Genomic DNA, 19,684 nt, shown 5'->3' with positions numbered 1-19,684 from the left:
TTCAGAATTCATTGCTGGGGCAGTTGATCTGATTTGGTGGCTGTTGCATTCCCATAGAAAAGTAGCTCTGAATGGACAAAAGCCACATCGACACAGGTCCTTATCCTTCCAGGGCCTATTCACATTTGTCAAATTTGTTGAATAGCGTCAGTCTGGGGTTAGCAATTTTTAGTCAATTAAGAGCCTAACCCACTCCTCTTGCCTCCTAAGCCTCTATATTGACCAGCGAGGATACACATCATACTAATGGGCCAAAAGTGAAGTGAAAGAGGTGGATGATGCCAAGATCAGAAACTCAATACATCTTACGAATAACATAGGAAAGCAATGAAGGTAATGAAACTGAAACACAATCTGGAGGTGTCAGCTATGTGTTGACAGAGTTGGATGAGAGAGGTATGTTCCACTAAAACACAGAATTTGCACATTTTAATGGGACCAGTTCCCTGGACCTCAATGCTCCACTCATTCATCTCATTAAAACCATATATTTTTAAACACAGCAAACATAAAGGCAATCTCATTGTCAAACTCCTAAAATGCTAGTAGCTTGGTTTGCAGGTTAAATTATCTATGCTATTGGCCTAAAACAAGCATGCAGCAAGTGAAGACAGAAATCCTGAGCCACATATTTTTTTTAGGTTAGTGTTAAAAGTACTGGAGCAAGATGACAAATATTAGAGCAAGGTAACTAGCAAGTTTCTCGTACTTTCAATGTGTTTACTGTGATGGTTCACTGCCCAAAAAGAATGTAAAATAATTGCAGAGATTTCATTAGTACACATAAAATTTTCTATTGCTACAAAACAGCAGGTAATTTAGTTGGGATGAAAGATTTTATTCTGATATTTACTAGTTGCAATGTAAGAAAAACAGCAATATCTTAATTCTATGCGGTTTTCTTATGGTACACAAATACATACAAGATCAAATCTCTGGAATAAATGCAGATCCAAAAAAAGAGACCAACTGTAAATAATTGCTTCTGATCAATAATAACGTCAAACACACAAATTATTCTCTCCTACAGAAAATGTACAATATTTATCATGCATCAAAAAATATATTTTTTTCAATCAATCAGATTCTTGCTTCTCTCTCATTTATATATTCTGTGAAGGCTTTTAGATTTTAGAAGTTTTAACAGTGTCTATCTTTCCACACAGCTTAGAAAATGAACATTTACAGGCTGATTAACTGTAGGAATGAGCTCAGACAAATTAAAACATGCGTCCAAGCATGCTTGCGCTATCACAGCGAGAAGCTGTCAAAGGCAACAGCCAAACATAAGCGGCAGAGGCATTCCCCACTCTGCAGTTGCAGGTATGCAAGGGGAGTGTATGTGTGAGGCTGGGAATGCCTCCACCACCTATGACTGGCTGCTGGCTTTGACAGCTTCCTGGAGAGATAACTCAGGAGGGTTTGAACTCATATCCAAACACGCCTGAGCTAATCCCTGATTGGCTGCACTCCAGTTGAGAGACAGTTGGTCTCAGACACCTATTAATTCCCTCCACCGTTTAGAAATTGTAGAACTTGTGTCAGAAAATATTGTAAATAATGAATCGAATAAACCTAATTTATTCAATACACTACAATTTATGTTCTTTGAAGTTGAGCTGCAACAATATTTGGATTTATTTACTAAAGTCTCCAAAACCATAAGAAATAAAAAGAACACGGTGGTCTGCTGTTATATGAAGTTGAAAATCTAGATATCCCAAAAACATTACAAAAAACATTTCAGCTCCAGAAAAAGTACTGAAAACAGTGTTTATACATAAAATTTCCAATAAGTGTGTCACTATCAGGAATGTTTTTTAAGCGATACCTTGTATTAGACATGTATTAGGCTGTAACATCTTAGAGTTTACTATTATAAAGTTTTCACTGGCCACACATCTGGGAGCTATTCCCCACACATCTGCGACCTACTGTTTACCTGTATGCAATTATGTAGACTCAACGTAGACACAGAAATCCTAAATTTGTTGTTCTGATAGCACAGCACATTACACAGATAACTTCAAGCAAAGCTTGCCGTTACATAACACACACACATCTGTTTGACGCCAGCTGATTGTTTGGTGGTTGGACATGAAACTGGAAATCTCCATAGAATGATCACCCTCTTGTCTTCAAGAGGAAACACTTGCCTGCCACTGTCTGAATATTCGAAAGACTTTGCGAGATTTCTCTGGCAAATTCTGCAACAAAAGATAAACAGTATTAGCCAAATATGTGATAGTCTTAAAAAATAGCTATTAAATTGAACCTATTAACCCTACAGAAGCAAAGCAAAGGTCATATAATTGTTTGCCCTGCACTCTGCCTATATTAAACTTTTCGCCAGTTGAAGCAAAAAGAAAACACTATGGGGTTGATTTAATAAAACTGGAGAGTGCAAAATCTGGTGCAGCTCTGCAGAGAAACCAGCTTCCAGGTTTTTTTTGTCAAAACTTAATTGAATAAACTGAAATTAGAAGCCGACTGGCTACCATGCACAGCTGCACCAAACTTTGCACTCTCCAATTTTAGTAAATCAACCCCTATGTAAGAGCCAAGTCAGTCTGGTCAGAGTTTACATTCTGTTAAGACATCTCTCTTCACCCACATGTGACAACACTTGGGACTGGAGAATGGTTGTTTGGACACTGAACATTTTATCATAGGAGAAGTACATGGTATGTCATTTCCCTCACACAGCAAAATGGAGAGGCAGGGAAGCCAAGAGAAGGCGAGTATTAGAAGCAGAAGGGCAGACAAATAAGTGAACAGGTTGCTTCTTACTGCATGGGTAAAACATAGGTTTGCTTTAGGCAGGGAAATATAAAATCAATGGTAAAATTAGTTACAGGAGAAGTACAGCCAAAGCTATTTTGGTTGTACGTCTCCTGTGGATCACAGGAGTGCAGTTCATTCTGCACTCCTGTGACCTATTTTCAGCGGACAGTGGGCTGAGGCTTGCTGTTGGCTGATGTCACTCAGCCTGTCTAGGCTGGTGAAAGATCCCGACTTTAAAGTCGGGATCACCCCAGTGTCTGGAGTGGCACCTGGCTATTCCTCTCAGCGAGCCACTGAGAGCCAGAGCCAGCTTCTCCCTCCTCCTCCACAGCCCATCGCTCCAGTAAGCACGGGGGATGCAGAGCAGACAGCGGTGACTGACAGTCACCGCTCAGAACTCCGCTATCAGAGGTCAAGTGATTGCTCAGTTCTCAAACTCAGAGCTGGCGGGGGACAAATGCAGCATCGCACCGATGCTGTATCCACCTACAGTGGATATAAAAAGTCTACACACCCCATTAAAATTTCAGGTTTCTGTGATGTAAAAAAAGAGACAAAGATAAATCATTTCAGAACTTTTTCCTTTAATGAAACCTATAAACTGTACAACTCAATTGAAAAACAAACTGAAATCTTTTAGGGGGGGAATAAATATAAAAAACTAAAATAATCTGGTTGCACAAGTGTGCACACCCTCTTCTAACTGAGGGCAGCGGTGTTCACAATTAAGCAATCACATTCAAAATCATGTTAAATAGGAGTCAGTAAACACCTGCCATCATTTAAAGTGCCTCTGATTAACCCCAAATAAAGTTCAGCTGTTCTAGTAAGTCTTTCCTGACATTTTCTTAGTCACATCCTACAGCAAAAGCCATGGTCCGCAGAGAGCTTCCAAAGCATCAGAGGGATCTCATTGTTAAAAGTGATCAGTCAGGAGAAGGGTACAAAAGAATTTCCAAGGCATTAGATATACCATGGAACACAGGGAAGACAGTCATCATCAAGTGGAGAAAATATGGCACAACAGTGACATTACCAAGAACTGGACGTCCCTCCAAAATTGATGAAAAGACGAGACGAAAAGTGGTCTGGGAGGCTGCAAAGAGGCCTACAGCAACATTAAAGGAACTGCAGGAATATCTGGCAAGTACCAGCTGTGTGGTACATGTGACAACAATCTCCCGTATTCTTCATATGTCTGGGTTATGGGGTAGAGTGGCAAGATGAAAGCCTTTTCTTACGCAGAAAAACATCCAAGCCCGGCTAAATTCTGCAAAAACACATCTGAAGTCTCCCAAAAGCAGGTGAGAAAATGTGTTAGGGTCTGATGAAACCAAGGTTGAACTTTTTGGCCATAATTCCAAAAGACAACACTGCACATCACCAAAAGAACACCATACCCACAGTCAAGCATGGTGGTGGCAGCATCATGCTTTGGGGCTGTTTTTCTTCAGATGGAACTGGGGCCTTAGTCAAGGTAGAGGGAATTATCAACAGTTCCAAATACTAGTCAATACTGGCAGAAAACCTTCAGGCTTCTGATAGAAAGCTGAACATTTATTATTATTATTATTATTATAATACAGTATTTATAAAGCGCCAATAGTTCGCTCAGCGCTGTACATTACAAAGGGGACAGAACATGTGACAGAACAATAACAATACAATGCAAAACATGAGGGGATTGAGGGCCCTGCTCTTTTGATCTTACAATCTAGGAGGGAGGGGATGGTGGCACAGGAGGAGAAAGCTGTGGGGGATGGAGTGGTAGGAAGAGTGGAGGAGGTCGGCAAGTTAGCAGGGGGCGGGGTAGGCTTCCCTAAAGAGGTGGGTTTTCAGGGTGCGCCTAAAGGAGAGGAGAGTAGGTGATAATCTGATGGGTTGGGGCAGGGAGTTCCAGAGGATGGGTGACACCCTGGAGAAGTCCTGAAGGCGGGCATGGGAGGAGGAGACCAGGGAACTAGAGAGAACCACTAGAGAGAAACATGAAGAGGAACGTAATCTTTCAGCATGACAATGACCCAAAAGCATACATCCAAATCAACAAAGGAATGGCTTCACCAGAAGATTATAGTTTTGGAATGGCCCAGCCAGAGCTCAGACCTGAATCCTATCGAAAATCTGTGGGGTGATCTGAAGAGGGTTGTGCACAGGAGATGCCCTCGCAAGCTGACAGATTTGGAGTGTTTTTGCAATGAAGAGTGGGCAAATATTACCGAGTCAAGATGTGCCATGCTGATAGACTCATACCCAAAAAGACTGAGTGCTGTAATAAGATCAAAAGGTGCTTCAGCAAAGTATTAGTTTAAGGGTGTGCACACTTATGCAACCATATTTTAGTTTTTTTATTTTTCTTCCCTCCACCTAAAAGATTTGTTTGTTGTTAAACTTTGTTGTACAGTTTATAGGTTACATTAAAAAGGTGGAAAATGTTCTGAAATGATTTATCTTTGTCTCAAATTTTCACAGAAACCTGACATTTTAACAGGGGTGTGTAGACTTTTTATATCCACTGTAGGGAAGTATCATTTAGAAAAAAAACAAACCCCACACTTCTCTTTTGAGGTTATCTTATAGAGAGACTGACAAAAATGGTTCCCCTTTACTCTGGAGAGAGTATATAGCCTCTACCAAGATTTATTTTGCGGTCTGTAAATTTTAGGGAGAATTTTCTTAGCTTCCTTATGAAAAACAATGAGGGAAATCTATTCAAGAGAGCTTATAATTATAGCAAGGTAGGCATACGTTAGAATCTCTGCTAGTCTGTTTAATAGGAAGCAAAAGTAAATCTCCCCAATCAGCATCCAGAAAACAGTAAAACATCACAGAGGTTTCAAACTTTGCCTACACTATCCAAAATGAATAAAATAATATATATATATATATATATATATATATATATATATATATATATATATTCACATATATATATATATATATATATATACACACACACACACACATATATATATACACACACAGATAGAAATTTCTTTTTTTTTCCATTTTGGATAGTGTAGGCAAAGTTTGAAACCTCAGTGAAGTTTTACTGAAGGCGACACACACAGGTCGAATGGCATTAAAGTATATATATTACACACACAAATAATTCAGGGGATGATATTCACCATAACAAGCCCTTCAAGAATGGTCTCAGCAGCATTGCAATACGGCGCAGAAAAAGACATTGCTCCAACAAGTTACACATGCATTTCTTCTGTATGGCAGTCAATTATAAAAGGATTTAGGCTAGGTTCACACCTATGCAGGTTGCTTTTAGCGGTTTCTGCACTGCGTTTTACACTTGTGTTTTTGCCGTGCTTTTTTTTCAATTTATTTTTATTTTTCTTGTTGGCAGATTTAAAATGCAAAACGCGTCAAACGCGTCAAAAATGCAATACATGCTTTTCTGCAGCTTTTTCATTTAAGTCTATAGAAACAAAAACACAACTTTTTGCATTCAAAAAAGTCCCTGACCCTTTCCAAAAAACGCAACGGGTGAAAATGTGGAGATGTAAACCTGTCCCATAGGAAATCATGTTAAATGGACTGTACTGCGTTTCTGCAAAACGCTGTAGAAAACGCTTAGGTGTGAACCTAGGGCAACTCTTTGCAGGACTGTGCTATACTATGCTGACCCTGCTTAGAGAGACATGCATGCTTTTGGTAAAAGTTGCCGATTTACTTTAGGCTCACCACACACATTACAATCTGACCATATGATTGCTGTCCATTCAATCTTAGATTTATCATCACTGTGTAATATGAGAACATCCCTAAACATTTTAATATGTATCCAATCTGCGAGGACCTTGCACTACATACAGCTGTGCTCAAAAGTTTGCATACCCTGGCAGAAATCATGACATTGATATTGAAAATATGACTGATCATGCCAAAAAACTAACTTTTATTTAAGGGTAGTTATCATATGAATCCATTTATAATCACAGTTATTTTTTACTTTTTAACCTCTTCCATACCGGGCACTTTTACCCCCTTCTTGCCCAGGCCATTTTTCAGGTTTCAGCGCTCTCACACTTTGAATGACAATTGCGCGGTCATACAACATTGTACCCAAACTAAAATTTTATAATTTTCTTCACACAACTAGAGCTTTCTTTTGGTGGTATTTAATCACCGCTGGGGTTTTTATTTTTTGCTAAATTAACAAAAAAAGACCGAAAATTTTGAAAAAAAACACGTTTTTCTTTGTTTCTGTTATAAAAGTTTGCAAATAAATAATTGTTCTTCATAAATTTAGGCCGAGATGTATTCTGCTACATGTCTTTGGTGAAAGTAACCCAAATTAGGATGTATTTTTTAGTTTTTAGGAAAGTTATAGAGTTCACAAACTATGGTATAGATCTGAATATTGATCAATCCTGAAGTACTGACAGCCAATCTAATTTCTTGAGGTCCAAGAATGTCAGAACAGTACAGATATCCTCCAAATGACCCCTTTTTGCAAAGTAGACAGTCTGACATACTTCATAAGAGAAATGGCGAGTTTTTCGAAGTTGTATTTATTTTGTCAGAAAATTTCGGAAAATGAAAAAATTAAAAAAATTATTTTCACTATTTTTTTTTTTTTTTTACATACTGTTACCAGTGCAGTACAGCGTCATCATATAACTGGCATGGCGGTGATCAGGGACACTGACTGGTGACAGTATGAAAAAAAATAAATATTTTTTTAATTATTTATTAAATTTTTTTCTTTTTTTCTAAGATTTTTTTTTCATATTACACTATGACCAAAGTAGTACAATGTTACCATAGTAACATTGTGATATTTTGGGGAAGTGATCAGTATTTTTTTTTTTACACAATTTGCTTATAGCAAAGAATTACTTTGCTATAAGCAAGCATTTACCTGAATGACATCGATTCATTCAGGGCTTTTTTTTTTTTTTGTGCTTAGCTGTGATTTGGCCACAGCTAATCACATGGCCCAGCTTGTGCATGTGATCACTGTGACCATTCACAGCTAGGCACACTAGTATACAATGGATGGCATGAATGAAGCCATCCATTGTATACAACTGTCATGTGACCTGCTGTGATTGGTGACAGCAGGTCACATGGTACCGGCAATGGGGCCGGTACTCAGATCTGTCATTGGCCGTGTCCGAGGTACACGGCCGGTGACAGACCGCGCTGCTGCGCGGCTCTGCAGGGACGCAAACTGCGCATGCCTGGGAGGACGCCATATGGCGTCCCCCCGGAACGCTGAAGGATTTTGCCGGCCGCCATCTGGCCATAGGCCAGGAGGGAAATGGTTAAATCATAACAAAAATCACCCAAATGGCCATGATCAAAAGTTTACATACTCTGCAATGCTTGGCCTTGGTACAGACACAGAAGGCGACACACACAGGTTGAATGGCATTAAAGGTTATTTTCCCACATTTGTGGCTTTTTAAATGGCAATTAAGTGTCTGTGTATAAATAGTCAGTGAGTTTATTAGCTCTCACGTGGATGCACTGAGCAGGCTAGATACTAAGCCATGGGGACCAGATAAGAACTGGCAAAAGACCTGATTAACAAGATAATTGAACTTTATAAAGATGGAAAAGGATATAAAAAGATATCCAAAGCCTTGAATATGCCAGTCAGTACTGTTCAATCACTTATTAAGAAGTGGAAAATTTGGGGATCACTTGATACCAAGCCAAGGTCAGGTAGACCAAGAAAGATTGCAGCCACAACTTCCAAAAGAATTATTTGGGACACAAAGAAAAACCCACAGGTAACCGCAGGAGAAATACAGGCTGTTCTGGAAAAAAGTTGGTGTGGTTGTTTCAAGGAGCACAATATGACTATACTTGAACAAAAATGAGCTGCATGGTTGAATTACCAGAAAGAAGCCTGTACTGTGCCAATGTCACAAAAAAGCCAGTTTACAATATGCCCAACAACACCTTGACACACCTCACAGTTCCTGGCACACTGTAATCTGGAGTGACGAGACCAAAATAGAGCTTTATGGTCACAGCTATAAGCACCATGTTTGGAGAGGGGCAACAAGAATACCATCCCCACTGTGAAGAATGGTGGTGACTAACTGATGTTTTGGAAGTGTGTGAGCTCTAAAGGTAGGGGGAATCTTGTGAAAATTGATGGCAAGATGGAAGCAGCATGTTCTCATTAAATACTGGCAGACAATTTGCATTCTTCTGCGCGAAAGCTGCCCATGGGAAGATCTTGGCCTTTCCAGCATGACAATGACCCCAAGCACAAGGCCAAGTTGTCCCTCCAGTAGTTACAACAGAAAAAGGTGAAGGTTTTGGAGTGGCCTTCACAGTCTACTGACCTTAATATCATCGAGCCACTCTGGTCGTCTTGCATGAACCAGACATTGTGATCTCCCCAAAGAGTGACCTGCAGGCATTTTGCCAAGAAGAATGGGCAGCAATATCACCTGCAAGAATTTGGGGCCTCAGACAACAAAAGACCAAACACTGTCATAGGTGGTAAAGGGGGCAATTTACAGTATTAAGAACTAAGGGTATGTAGACTTTTGTTCACTTGTTGCCATGTTTTGTTTTATAATTGTGCCATTCTGTTATGACCTACAGTTGAATATGAGTCTCATAAGAAATAAAAGAAATGTGTTTTGCCTACTCACTGTTCTCTTTAAAAATGGTACATACTGTATAATACCAATTCTCCAAAAGTTGTCATGAGCTTTCCTTTATTTGAGATCTATGGTTTAAAAATCAAAGTCCATTCATTCCAACCTACTGCATTGGATTGGAAAAAAATAATTAGCGCAGCATTTTGACATGTTGAATAGCGTTTTGCCATTTAAGTAAAAGAATTATTTAAAAAATGCAATGCACATTTTCAAACAAGCATTCTGATTTTGCAAGTCTTTTTTTGAGTATTGCTTTCACCTGTGGTATGCTAAAATTGTCGAGAGGATGTACGTGAAATTGCACAAATTTCAAAAACATCCTCTGGCTTTAATATTTTCTAGGTCACAGCAACCCAAAGAGTTTAAAGAAATTGTCGTGATTGTCAAATGCTGCTTCCACACTCTACAATATCACAGAATGTTTGACACTAAAACAGCAGAGATACAAGATCAAAATTCTCTCCCATGTAAAGATAATTATAGGGCATGTCTGGGAAGTGGTGTGAAGATGAACACTGTTGGACTGATTGGCTGTAAAACTTCTAGCTACAGTAACAAGGGTTTCTGCTAAGTGTATATGATCTACAGTTGCAAGAAAAAGTATGTGAACCCCTTGGGATTACGCAGAGTTTTGCATGAATTGGGCATAAAATGTGCTCTGAACGTCATCTAAGTCACAACAATAGAAGAACACAGTCTGCTGAACATAATACTACACAAACATTAGATGTTGCCATGGTTTAATTGAACATAACATGTAAACATTCACAGTGCAGGGAGGAAAAAGTATGTGAACCTTTGGACTTAATAACTGGTTGACCCTCCTTTGGCAGCAATAACCTCCACCAAACGTTTCATGTAGTTGCAGATCAGACCTGCACAACGATCTGGAGTAATTTTGGACCACTCCTCTTCACAAAACTGTTTCAGTGTAGCAATATTCTTGGGATGTCTGGTGTGAATCTCTCTTAAGGTCATGCCACAGCATTTCAATCGGGTTGAGGTCAGGACTCTGACTGGGCCACTCCAGAAGGCGTATTCTGTGCTGTTGCAGCCATTGTTTTGTTGAATTACTTGTATGCTTTGGGTCATTGTCCTGTTGCATCACCCATCCTCTGCGGAGCTTCAGTTGGCGGACAGATGGTCGTACGTTTTCCTGCAAAATGTCTTGATAAACTCTGGAATTCATTTTCCCATCAATGACAACAATCCGTCCAGGCCCTGAGGCAGCAAAGCAGCCCCAAACCATGATGCTCCCTCCGCCATGTTTTACAGTGGGGATGAGGTTTTGATGTTGGTGTGCTGTGCCTTTTTTTCTCCACACATAGTGTTGTGTATTCTTCCCAAACAACTCAATCTTGGTTTCACCTGTCCACAGTATATTTTGCCAGTAGTGCTGTGGAACATCCAGGTGCTCTTTTGCAAACTTCAAACGTGCTGCAATATTCTTTTTGGACAGCAATGGCTTCCTCCGTGGTGTCCTCCCATGTACTCCGTTCTTGTTTAATGTTTTCCTTATTGTAGATGTGTCAACAAAAATGTTAGCATGTGCCAGAGATTTCTGTAGGTCTTTAGCTGACACTCTGGGATTCTTCTTTACCTCATGCAGCATTCTGCGCTGTGCTCTTGCAGTCATTTTTACAGGACGACCTCGCCTAGGGAGAGTAGCAACAGTGCTAAACTTTCTCCATTTGTAGACAGTCTGTCTTACCGTGGACACATGAACATCAAGGCTTTTGGAGATACTTTTGTAACCCTTTCCAGCTTCATGCAAGTCAACAATTCTTGATCGTAGGTCTTCAGAGAGCTCTCTTCTGCGAGGCATGGTTCACATCAGACAGTGCTTCTTGAAACCAGTAAACCCAAACAGGTGTGTGTTTTTTAAGGGCAGGACAGCTGTCAGCAACACATCCAATATCATCACACTGATTGGAGTCAAGGTTGGCTCACTCCTGGCTCCAATTAGCTCTGGGAGAAGTCATTAAGCTAGGGCCTCACATACTTTTTCCTCCCTGCACTGTGAATGTTTACATGTTATGTGCAATTAAACCATGACAACATCTAATGTTTGTGCAGTATTATGTTCAGCAGACTGTGTTCTTCTATTGTTGTGACTTAGATGACGTTCAGAGCACATTTTATGCCCAATTCATGCAAAACTCCACGTAATCCCAAGGGGTTCACATACTTTTTCTTGCAACTGTATATAGATATGCTACTCTTTAGATCTTGGGCTAGCAAGCCACAAATGGCATGGGCAAAATACAACAGTAGTTTATGATGTGGTCTGGTATCTTTAAAATGAAAATGACAGGTTGGCTTACACAAAAGACAGTGTTACAATATAAAAGTATGAACTGAGGTGGCTACAAGCAATTTAGAGATCTTACTGTAGCATCTTCATCAGATGAGTTTCTGGATTTCCCCTCTGATAGCAGCACTCGTAGCACCTCCTTCCATCCAATCTCCCTTGTCTGATTTGCATTTTCCTTCTTGTTCTCTGCATTTTCTTTATAGTGTGCACAAACCATAGTGACCCATGGACACCAACTTCTGTGCTGATTCAGTGGATCAAAGCAGCCCTTGGGAGAAGAATCCTGCACAGAAAACAAACTACTTTTGATACAGTTTTAAACTGCAGGGAGATAAAAAGATATACAAACATGATGCAATTGAAACAAAAAGATCATAACATACAGATCACCCTGGCAAAGAGGTTTCATAACTTACTATACTGCTCCTGGAGCAGAGCCTGGGACGTTTGGCTTTACGATGAGGACTGGATTGGACTTCAGATGTCACTCCTGGGTTGTCCCCATGTCCCATGCTACGGGTCACTGGCCGGCTCCGCACAGCATCTGATTCCGATGATCCTGTAGAACTTCCACTGAGTGGTTGGGTGGTAGCTGCCAAAGGACTCTAACAATAATAAAACATTATGAGATCATGCATTTATAGCCTAGGTGTTTATTTAGATGGAAAAAACATTATGCAGAGAGTTACATACAACATTTCTAATGTGGGTCTATCCAGACCTGAGGAAATGTAAATCTGCATATGCCAAAGAAAAAATAAAAATGTAAAGATACAAGTTAAAGGAAATCTATGGTCACTTCATACACTCATTACAACACATTAGTATTGTAATAGCAATACCGATAAGTTATTACTGACAATCCAATATAAGCTTTAAGCTTGGAAAATCTTCTTTCATGTTGTGAGTGCTGTCTGTCTTCTGGCCATCTCTTTCCACAACTTCCTGGTTTCCCTGTATGCTTTGCAGCTTTTCCTTTCCTGTTTACTTTCAATTTCTAAGAACTACATAACCCATAGTATTTTAGGGCCAATTCACACCAGTGCGTTGATCTGCATTTTAGCGCAGCTGTAAAAACGTAGATCAACGAAAGGACAGCTAAAAAAACAATTTCCAATGTGTCCTATTCACACCATAATGCTGCGTTGACTTGCGTTGCACTAAAATGCAACATGTATGCATGTTAGTGCAACGTAATGGATGTAAGCGGATGTCAACACAATGCACAGGATATCCTGTGCAAATGCTGTACGCTTTAACACACGCTAAAATGCATGTCAACAGATGTCAAAAATGTATGTCAACGGATGTCAGTGCATGACTAAAATGGATAGAAATGTACATCCATTTTCTATACATATTAGCGCAAGTCAGTGTGAATTGACCCTCAAGCAGTGGTTTCTGGTCTGATTCTGCCTCCTGACACTTCCTTTTCTTAGTAGCTCTGTAGTTAAAAGGGCAGCCTCTGCGAATTCTGAAACAGCAATGCCTACTCACAGGGCATAGTGAATATGTGTCAAAGAATTTAAGAAGTACATTTGTGGGAATCTTCACAAAGTAGGTTTTCAAACTTCAAGATCAGTAGATCATTGGTGCCCAGACTGCGGCCCTTTGGCACTTTGTGTTTCCATATTGCCCTCTTCTAGCAATGATTTCTAACAGTCTCATGTAATTTGTCTTCAGTCAATGACTTTCTCTTGAAGCATGTCCCCAGTATCCACCATCTCCTATAGCATGTTCACAGTCTCTGACAGTCTCCTGTAGTACATCGGCATTCTCAGTCCATCTCGTTTCAGGTCTGAAGATGTGCTTTATTTTGCAGCTTTTTAAAATACCATTATATACATATATTTATGAAGAAGGCAGTTGTCATTAATATTTATATTTTTTAACTGGTCAGTCATACAGGATATTAACTTTATATACCTGTTCAATATCTTTGCTTCTAGTGACCCTTCTGTTGGGAGACACCAGTCCCAAAGGTGTTCTATCACCATAACCCTCCCCTGGAGATACTGGAGTACTAGGTGGTCCAAAGGAACTGTCCAAATCCACAGACTCCAGCTGCTGGTAGCTCCACAATCCAATCTTCCTCATACAACGGGGACAATTTATGATTGACAGAGGTAAGGATCCAGATGAAGGTCTGAAAAAATGAGCAGATTAATACTGTATAGCAGTTCACACACAATAAAGCAGCCTTTACAACTGTGCAAGACTGAAGGGAATGCTGGAGTTCAGCTTTACATCAACTGACAAAATTACTGACACATTTACACCCATGGAACCACAATTTCCAGTTTGTTAAGATAAGTAGTGATCCCTATGCATGGGAAAAGTAAGCAACATTAGTCAGTGGATACCAGTTAGAATTTCTGGGGCTTATTAGTGTGATAGGACATATAGAGATATATGTGGTATCCAGCTCTCTTATTTTTAACCTCTTCACACCGAGAGTATGCAAATATGCGGCCTCTTGGCGGCTGGGCCTTGACATTGAGGGGCCACATATTTGCGTACCATTTGTAAACAAACATGTGCTAAGAGCGCACCCTGTGCACTCCCAGCACGTGTCGGTGTCCCACAGAAAGGTCCCGATCTCACCTTGCGATCAGGACCTTTTCCGACTATGTGACTGCCATGACAGCCAATCAAGGTGGTCACATGGCCCTAAACCCTGCCCCGCCTCCTGGCGTCAGAAACCCCTTAAAGGATGTGAAGGGGTTAAATTGCCAACTTTTTTTTTTAAATAAGTTTTATTCACTTCAGTGCTGGGCACGTTCACCCCCTCCCTGCCCAGGCCAATTTATAGCTTTCAGAGCTGTCGCATTTTGAATGGCAAATGCGTAGTCATGCAAAACTGTACCCAAATTAAATTTTTTGAGTTTTTTGAGACCGATAGGGCATTCTCTATTTGTTAGCACACAGCCCCAAAAAAAAAAAAAAAAAAAAAAAAAAAAAGATGAACTGAACTATTCTTTTAACGTGGCATTAATCAGATACAGGAAATGTATGCAACATTTTTTAACAAACCTGTTGTTCCATCCACAAAGAGCTAGAATACAGGCAGAGATGTGGATTTGCAGAGAGTCACTGATCAAGCTTTGTGTAGCATTCTGTCTCCCTTCTACAGGTCTCAGTTCATCCTCAATCAACCGCAGGAGTAGAATTACAGTTTCTTCACTGAGATCCTGAAAAAAAAAAAAAAATGTACAGTAGGGCAACACTCATAAATAAATATCATGAAGAATGAACTACAATTATTCCCCATCTTTAGGAAAAGGACATAGCTTCAAGTGATGTACCCTTCATTAGCAGCGGTTTAAAGATCATTTAACAAGTGTTTTATACAGGATAAAGTAGATATATTGGCAAGTATCTGTGGTGATGCAATTAAATCAGTCATATAGTGTAAAGTTACATTTATAAACTAAAACTATTTCCAAAAATGATAAAGTTTAAGGTCACTGGCATCCTGGTGTCTGAATGATTCCTGGTCAGTTGACCTGGCAGTCAAGTCCAGAATTGATGGATAACCGAATTGCTCTGAGTTCCAGTATATTAAACTGAAAGACAAGCTTTCTCCAGCAAGTGCCTTGCACTGAGTATAAGACCCAATCCAACAGGCTACTGTCCATCGTGAAAACCTTCCAGACCAGTGGGACGAAGAATTTTCCTGACTCTAGTGCTGGACGCATGATCCACCCGACCAGGGCAAGCCTGCCTTTGTAGGCCAGACACATTGTATGGTTGAACAACTGAGCCGGTTTGTCCCATTCTGCCAGAATGCAGAGTTGCAATGATCTGGATAAATATTGGCCATAACAAATTGCCTTGATGGAGGCCACTATTAAGCCCAGAACCCTCATGCAAAAACAGGGGAGTTGGGTGGCTACTGGATTGTAGTGTCTGAACATGGAAGCAGACAGTTTGTAGTTTTTCCTGTGGAAGGAAGGCCCTGGACAGAGAAGTATGTAGGAGAAGGACTAGATACTCCACGCAATAAATTGGTTCCAACTCTAACTTCTGGAGGTTCAGGATCTACCTGAATCTCTGCAGAGTTTGAACAGTTTGATGGACATTGGATGACACAGTGTCTTTGCCGAGTGTTTCCTCAATAAAAGGTTGTCCAGTTATCCCACTATAGTAATACCCCGACAGTAAAACAGAACAATAATCAATCAATATAGGGCTGCAACTAAGGATTATTTTGATAATCAATTAGTTGGCTGATTATTGTTTCAATTAATTGGATAAAAACCTCAAAAAGTTTGGAATGTAATTTGGTTAAAAAGTTTAAAAAAGCCGAATTTATTCTTGAATATTTATATGCAGGGGTAAACACAAATAACCAGGTATATGGTTAGGGAACAAAATACCTAGTCCACTCTCAGAATGACAGGCAGAAGAGGGGTTAGACGAAAAAATGGAAAATAAAAAAACTGCTGCAAAAATGACTGCAGAGCTCTATCTCAGTCTTCACAGGACTGAGATTGAGCTCTGCAGTCACTTTTGCAGCAGTTGTTTCCTTATTCCAGGTCACAATCCTGCGCAAAGTACTTTTGTGTCTTCCGGTCAGTTGAGCACTTATGCTTATCAGACGACGTTTTCCCGGAAACTGTATATGCCATCATAACCATTGATATAAAAATGACAAATAAATTGGCAACTTCAGTCACAGAGGCACCAGCTAAGCGGCACCGACCATATGCTTTTTTTGAAGCTCAGTAAGTTCCGACATGATTCCGTATTACTAGCGCAGTGAAAGATGAAAGAGAGGCTACCAACCTGTTAGCTAGGTGTCTCATCATACTGTGGAAGCAAAAGAATGTTACATAACTTCCGCTTTCACGAGAAATTAGTTGCCACTTTCACACCTGCAAATCACGGAGTGTTTCTATATTTTTGTCTTTAAGAACGTTCTTTCGTGTCAAATCAGCGTCCATTTTTTACCACAGTGACGGGAAAATTTGAAGGAGTAGAATGAAAGTTCATTTGATTGAGAAAAGTTTTCTAGACAGTATATGTGGGTTTTTGTTCAGAAATTACATTCATTTTAAAATTAAGTGTTAAAAGTAACATTTTCGAATGACATTTGTCCATTCATAGAACATGCAAATAATCTTTGTATGAATATTCTCGTCCAAAAATGAATATGTTTATGGCCAGCAAAAGACATTTAGCAGCAGCAAAAAAACTAAATATTTACCCTTTGCAGCACAAAAACAGCAGATAATCACTACTATAAGGGGTTCATTTATACTGTGAAACAGTGAAAGTAATATTATATAGGAAGGGTGGAAGAGTGGGATATAAATCTTTTATATTAAAGTACTACTAAAGGTGGAGACTTTTTTGTATGGATATATTGATTCAAATATAATGGACAATACTTTTAGTTTATATTTAATTGTAATGCCTTATATTACCACCAGTCTACCAGCTCCCAGCTTGTCTGGGTTCAGATGCTGATTTTCTCTGCAGACCTTGTAAACCTTTTTTTTTTTTTTAACCTGCTATGTGCAGTAGTTTTGCACAGAGCAGCCATGATTCTCCTCTTCTGCGGTCCCCCACTGGCGCTTCTGGCTGCCCCTGCCTTCAGAGTGCCCCTATAGCAAGACGCAATGTATAGTATAAAGTACCCCTATAACAAGGTAAAAAAAACGTCTGCCTTTGGAATCACTCACTTCCTTCACCTGCCCAGAACTACATGTATAACAAGGCATTGCACTTCAAATATTCACAAGTTCCCAGGCACTTACTGACATGTATGGACTGTGTACTGAGCTATATGTGTGATGCACTGTATTTTCTGATATGTAAATAATGCATTCTGTATGCAGGCCAACTAATCGGCTGACCAACTATTTTCATAATTGATTATAATTGATGATGTCGATTGTTTCAGCCCTAAATCAATCCAAACAGATTAGTTCAGTGTTTGATAAACACTGGCATATTTTAACGGAGAACCCGGTTATCAATAAATTCATAGATGACAAAATACAGATTACCTTCAGGATTCATGTACACTACAGCTGATAAACTCACGTTTAGGAGCTGTTCAGCGTTTTTTTCAGCAGCCCCTGAACTCACCCTAATGTTTTCCTATGTGCCCATGTATACATCTTCGTTTACAGGCATTTGAGTTTACAGTCGTCTTTTTGAACGCAGAAAACTTGTGTTCAGCAGTCGATTTTATCAATGCTTCAAACGCAAAATGCGGTAAATCGCGTTTATAAGCGTTTGCACATTTTTTTTTTAACTCTTCCAGCTCCCGATGTTGTCCAGAGCCTTTTTTCATCATGAAAATGCATGCAAAGCGTTTTCAAGGTACTCAAATGGACAAAACACTGAACACAGGATGTTCCTACCAAGCTTGTCACACATTGTAATGACCAATTCACACCTCAGACCTCTCCCACCCTTGGAAACAAAAACGCAGTTATTTACCTGTTAACTGTATTTCCAGGAATCTTCTAGGACAGCTCACTTGAGAGATAGGGCTCCTCCCAGGAAACACCCGCTCCACCTTTTTTTCCCCTTTATAGGCGTCCTCTCTCCCATTGGCCCCCAGTATAAGAATATGACCGAAGGCCTAGGAGAAAACAAAGAAGAAAACCGGTAATAAAGACATTCCCCATAGGTTCGCAACATACCTGCACATAATTGTGTGATCAAACAGTAATCAGGGGGGGAGTTACGCTGTCCTAGAAGATTCCTGGAAATACAGTTAACAGGTAAATAACTGCGTTTTCCCGAGTCATCTTCTAGGACAGCTCACTTGAGAGGAGTAGAATAGAAATACGTACATTAGGGCGGGCACCCTGCTTGTAGGACCTTCCTGCCAAATGCCTGGTCCTTGCTGCCGATCAGATCCAGCCTGTAATGCTTAGTGAAGGTGGCGAAACTGGACCACGTTGCGGCTCTGCAGATCTGTCCGGGGGAGGCCCCCCCTTTTTCCGCCCAGGAGGCCGCAGTGGCCCTCGTGGAGTGGGCTTTTAGGCCGGGCGGTGGTGACAGGACTGCCGACTTGTAACCTTCCGAAACTGCCTCCCTGATCCATCTGGCGATGGTGCCCTTGGAGGCACCGTCCCCCTTCCTTGGCCCCTGGAATAGGACGAAAAGCCGGGACGAGTGTCTCCATGTCTTTGTGCGTTCGATGTACGTGATCAAACACCGTCTAACGTCTAACCTGCTACAGTCCTCCGCGCTGCCCGGATCGGCCTCCAGGGAAGGTATTACTATTTCCTGAGATCTATGGAAGTGTGACGCGACCTTAGGTAGGAAGGCCGGGTCCGTGCGGAGGATGATTCTATCCAATAAGATGGTGCAGTACGGTTCGATCACTGAAAGGGCATGCAACTCGCTGACCCTGCGGGCAGAAACTAGTGCCGTGAGGAGGATGGTTTTAAGAGTCAAAGATCTGACCGAACACTCATCCAGCGGTTCGAAAGGCCCCCGCTGAAAGCTCTTCAGGACTGTGCCCAGGTCCCATGTTGGAAGTTTTGGCAAGGACGGGGCACGGCGCCTGGAGATAGCCCTCAGGAATCTGATTACTAATGGGTCTGCCGCCAACCTCAGCTCGAGAAAGTTCGACAGAGCCGCTACCTGTACTTTGAGGGTATTGGCAGCCAGATTCTTATCCGCCCCGGCTTGAAGGAATTCAAGAACTGTATGCAAAATGGGCGTGCCCGGTGCTTCGTTTCTGACCTTCCAGGCGGAAAACTTCTTCCAGACCTTGTCGTACAAGGCGTTCGTCGACCTCTTCCGGCCATCCAAGAGGGTGGCGACCACTCTTGCCGAGAGCCCCTTTTCTGCTAGCCTGTCCCGCTCAGAAGCCACGCCGCTAAGGACAGCCTTTCTGGATGAGGATGCATCACCCTCCCCTGGGTGAGTAAATCGCGTGTGGGTGGTATCATCCAAGGGTCTGCTAAACTGAGCT

The 19,684-nt window shown here is 40.8% G+C and overlaps 1 protein-coding gene across 1 annotated transcript in view; it reads right to left on the bottom strand.

Moving 5' to 3' along the window:
• Positions 1–817: 817 nt before the first annotated feature.
• ZC3HC1 (zinc finger C3HC-type containing 1) overlaps positions 818–19,684 on the bottom strand; it is a 45,946-nt gene continuing 27,079 nt past the window's right edge. The window contains exons 6-10 of the mRNA XM_089676916.1: positions 14,773–14,930; positions 13,666–13,885; positions 12,156–12,344; positions 11,816–12,022; positions 818–2,207 (exon numbers count right to left, since the gene is read on the bottom strand). Of these exons, the coding sequence (XP_089533042.1) occupies positions 2,139–2,207; positions 11,816–12,022; positions 12,156–12,344; positions 13,666–13,885; positions 14,773–14,930 (843 nt within the window). The 3' untranslated portion in view covers positions 818–2,138. The remainder of the gene's footprint in view (positions 2,208–11,815; positions 12,023–12,155; positions 12,345–13,665; positions 13,886–14,772; positions 14,931–19,684) is intronic.

Source organism: Staurois parvus, unplaced genomic scaffold, assembly GCF_062004578.1.
Source record: "Staurois parvus isolate SC_StPar_1 unplaced genomic scaffold, SC_StPar_1.0 ptg000175l, whole genome shotgun sequence".
NCBI lineage: Eukaryota > Metazoa > Chordata > Amphibia > Anura > Ranidae > Staurois > Staurois parvus.
The sequence above is the reverse complement of the archived record's forward strand: the minus strand, read 5'-3'. Positions and strand labels throughout refer to the sequence as shown.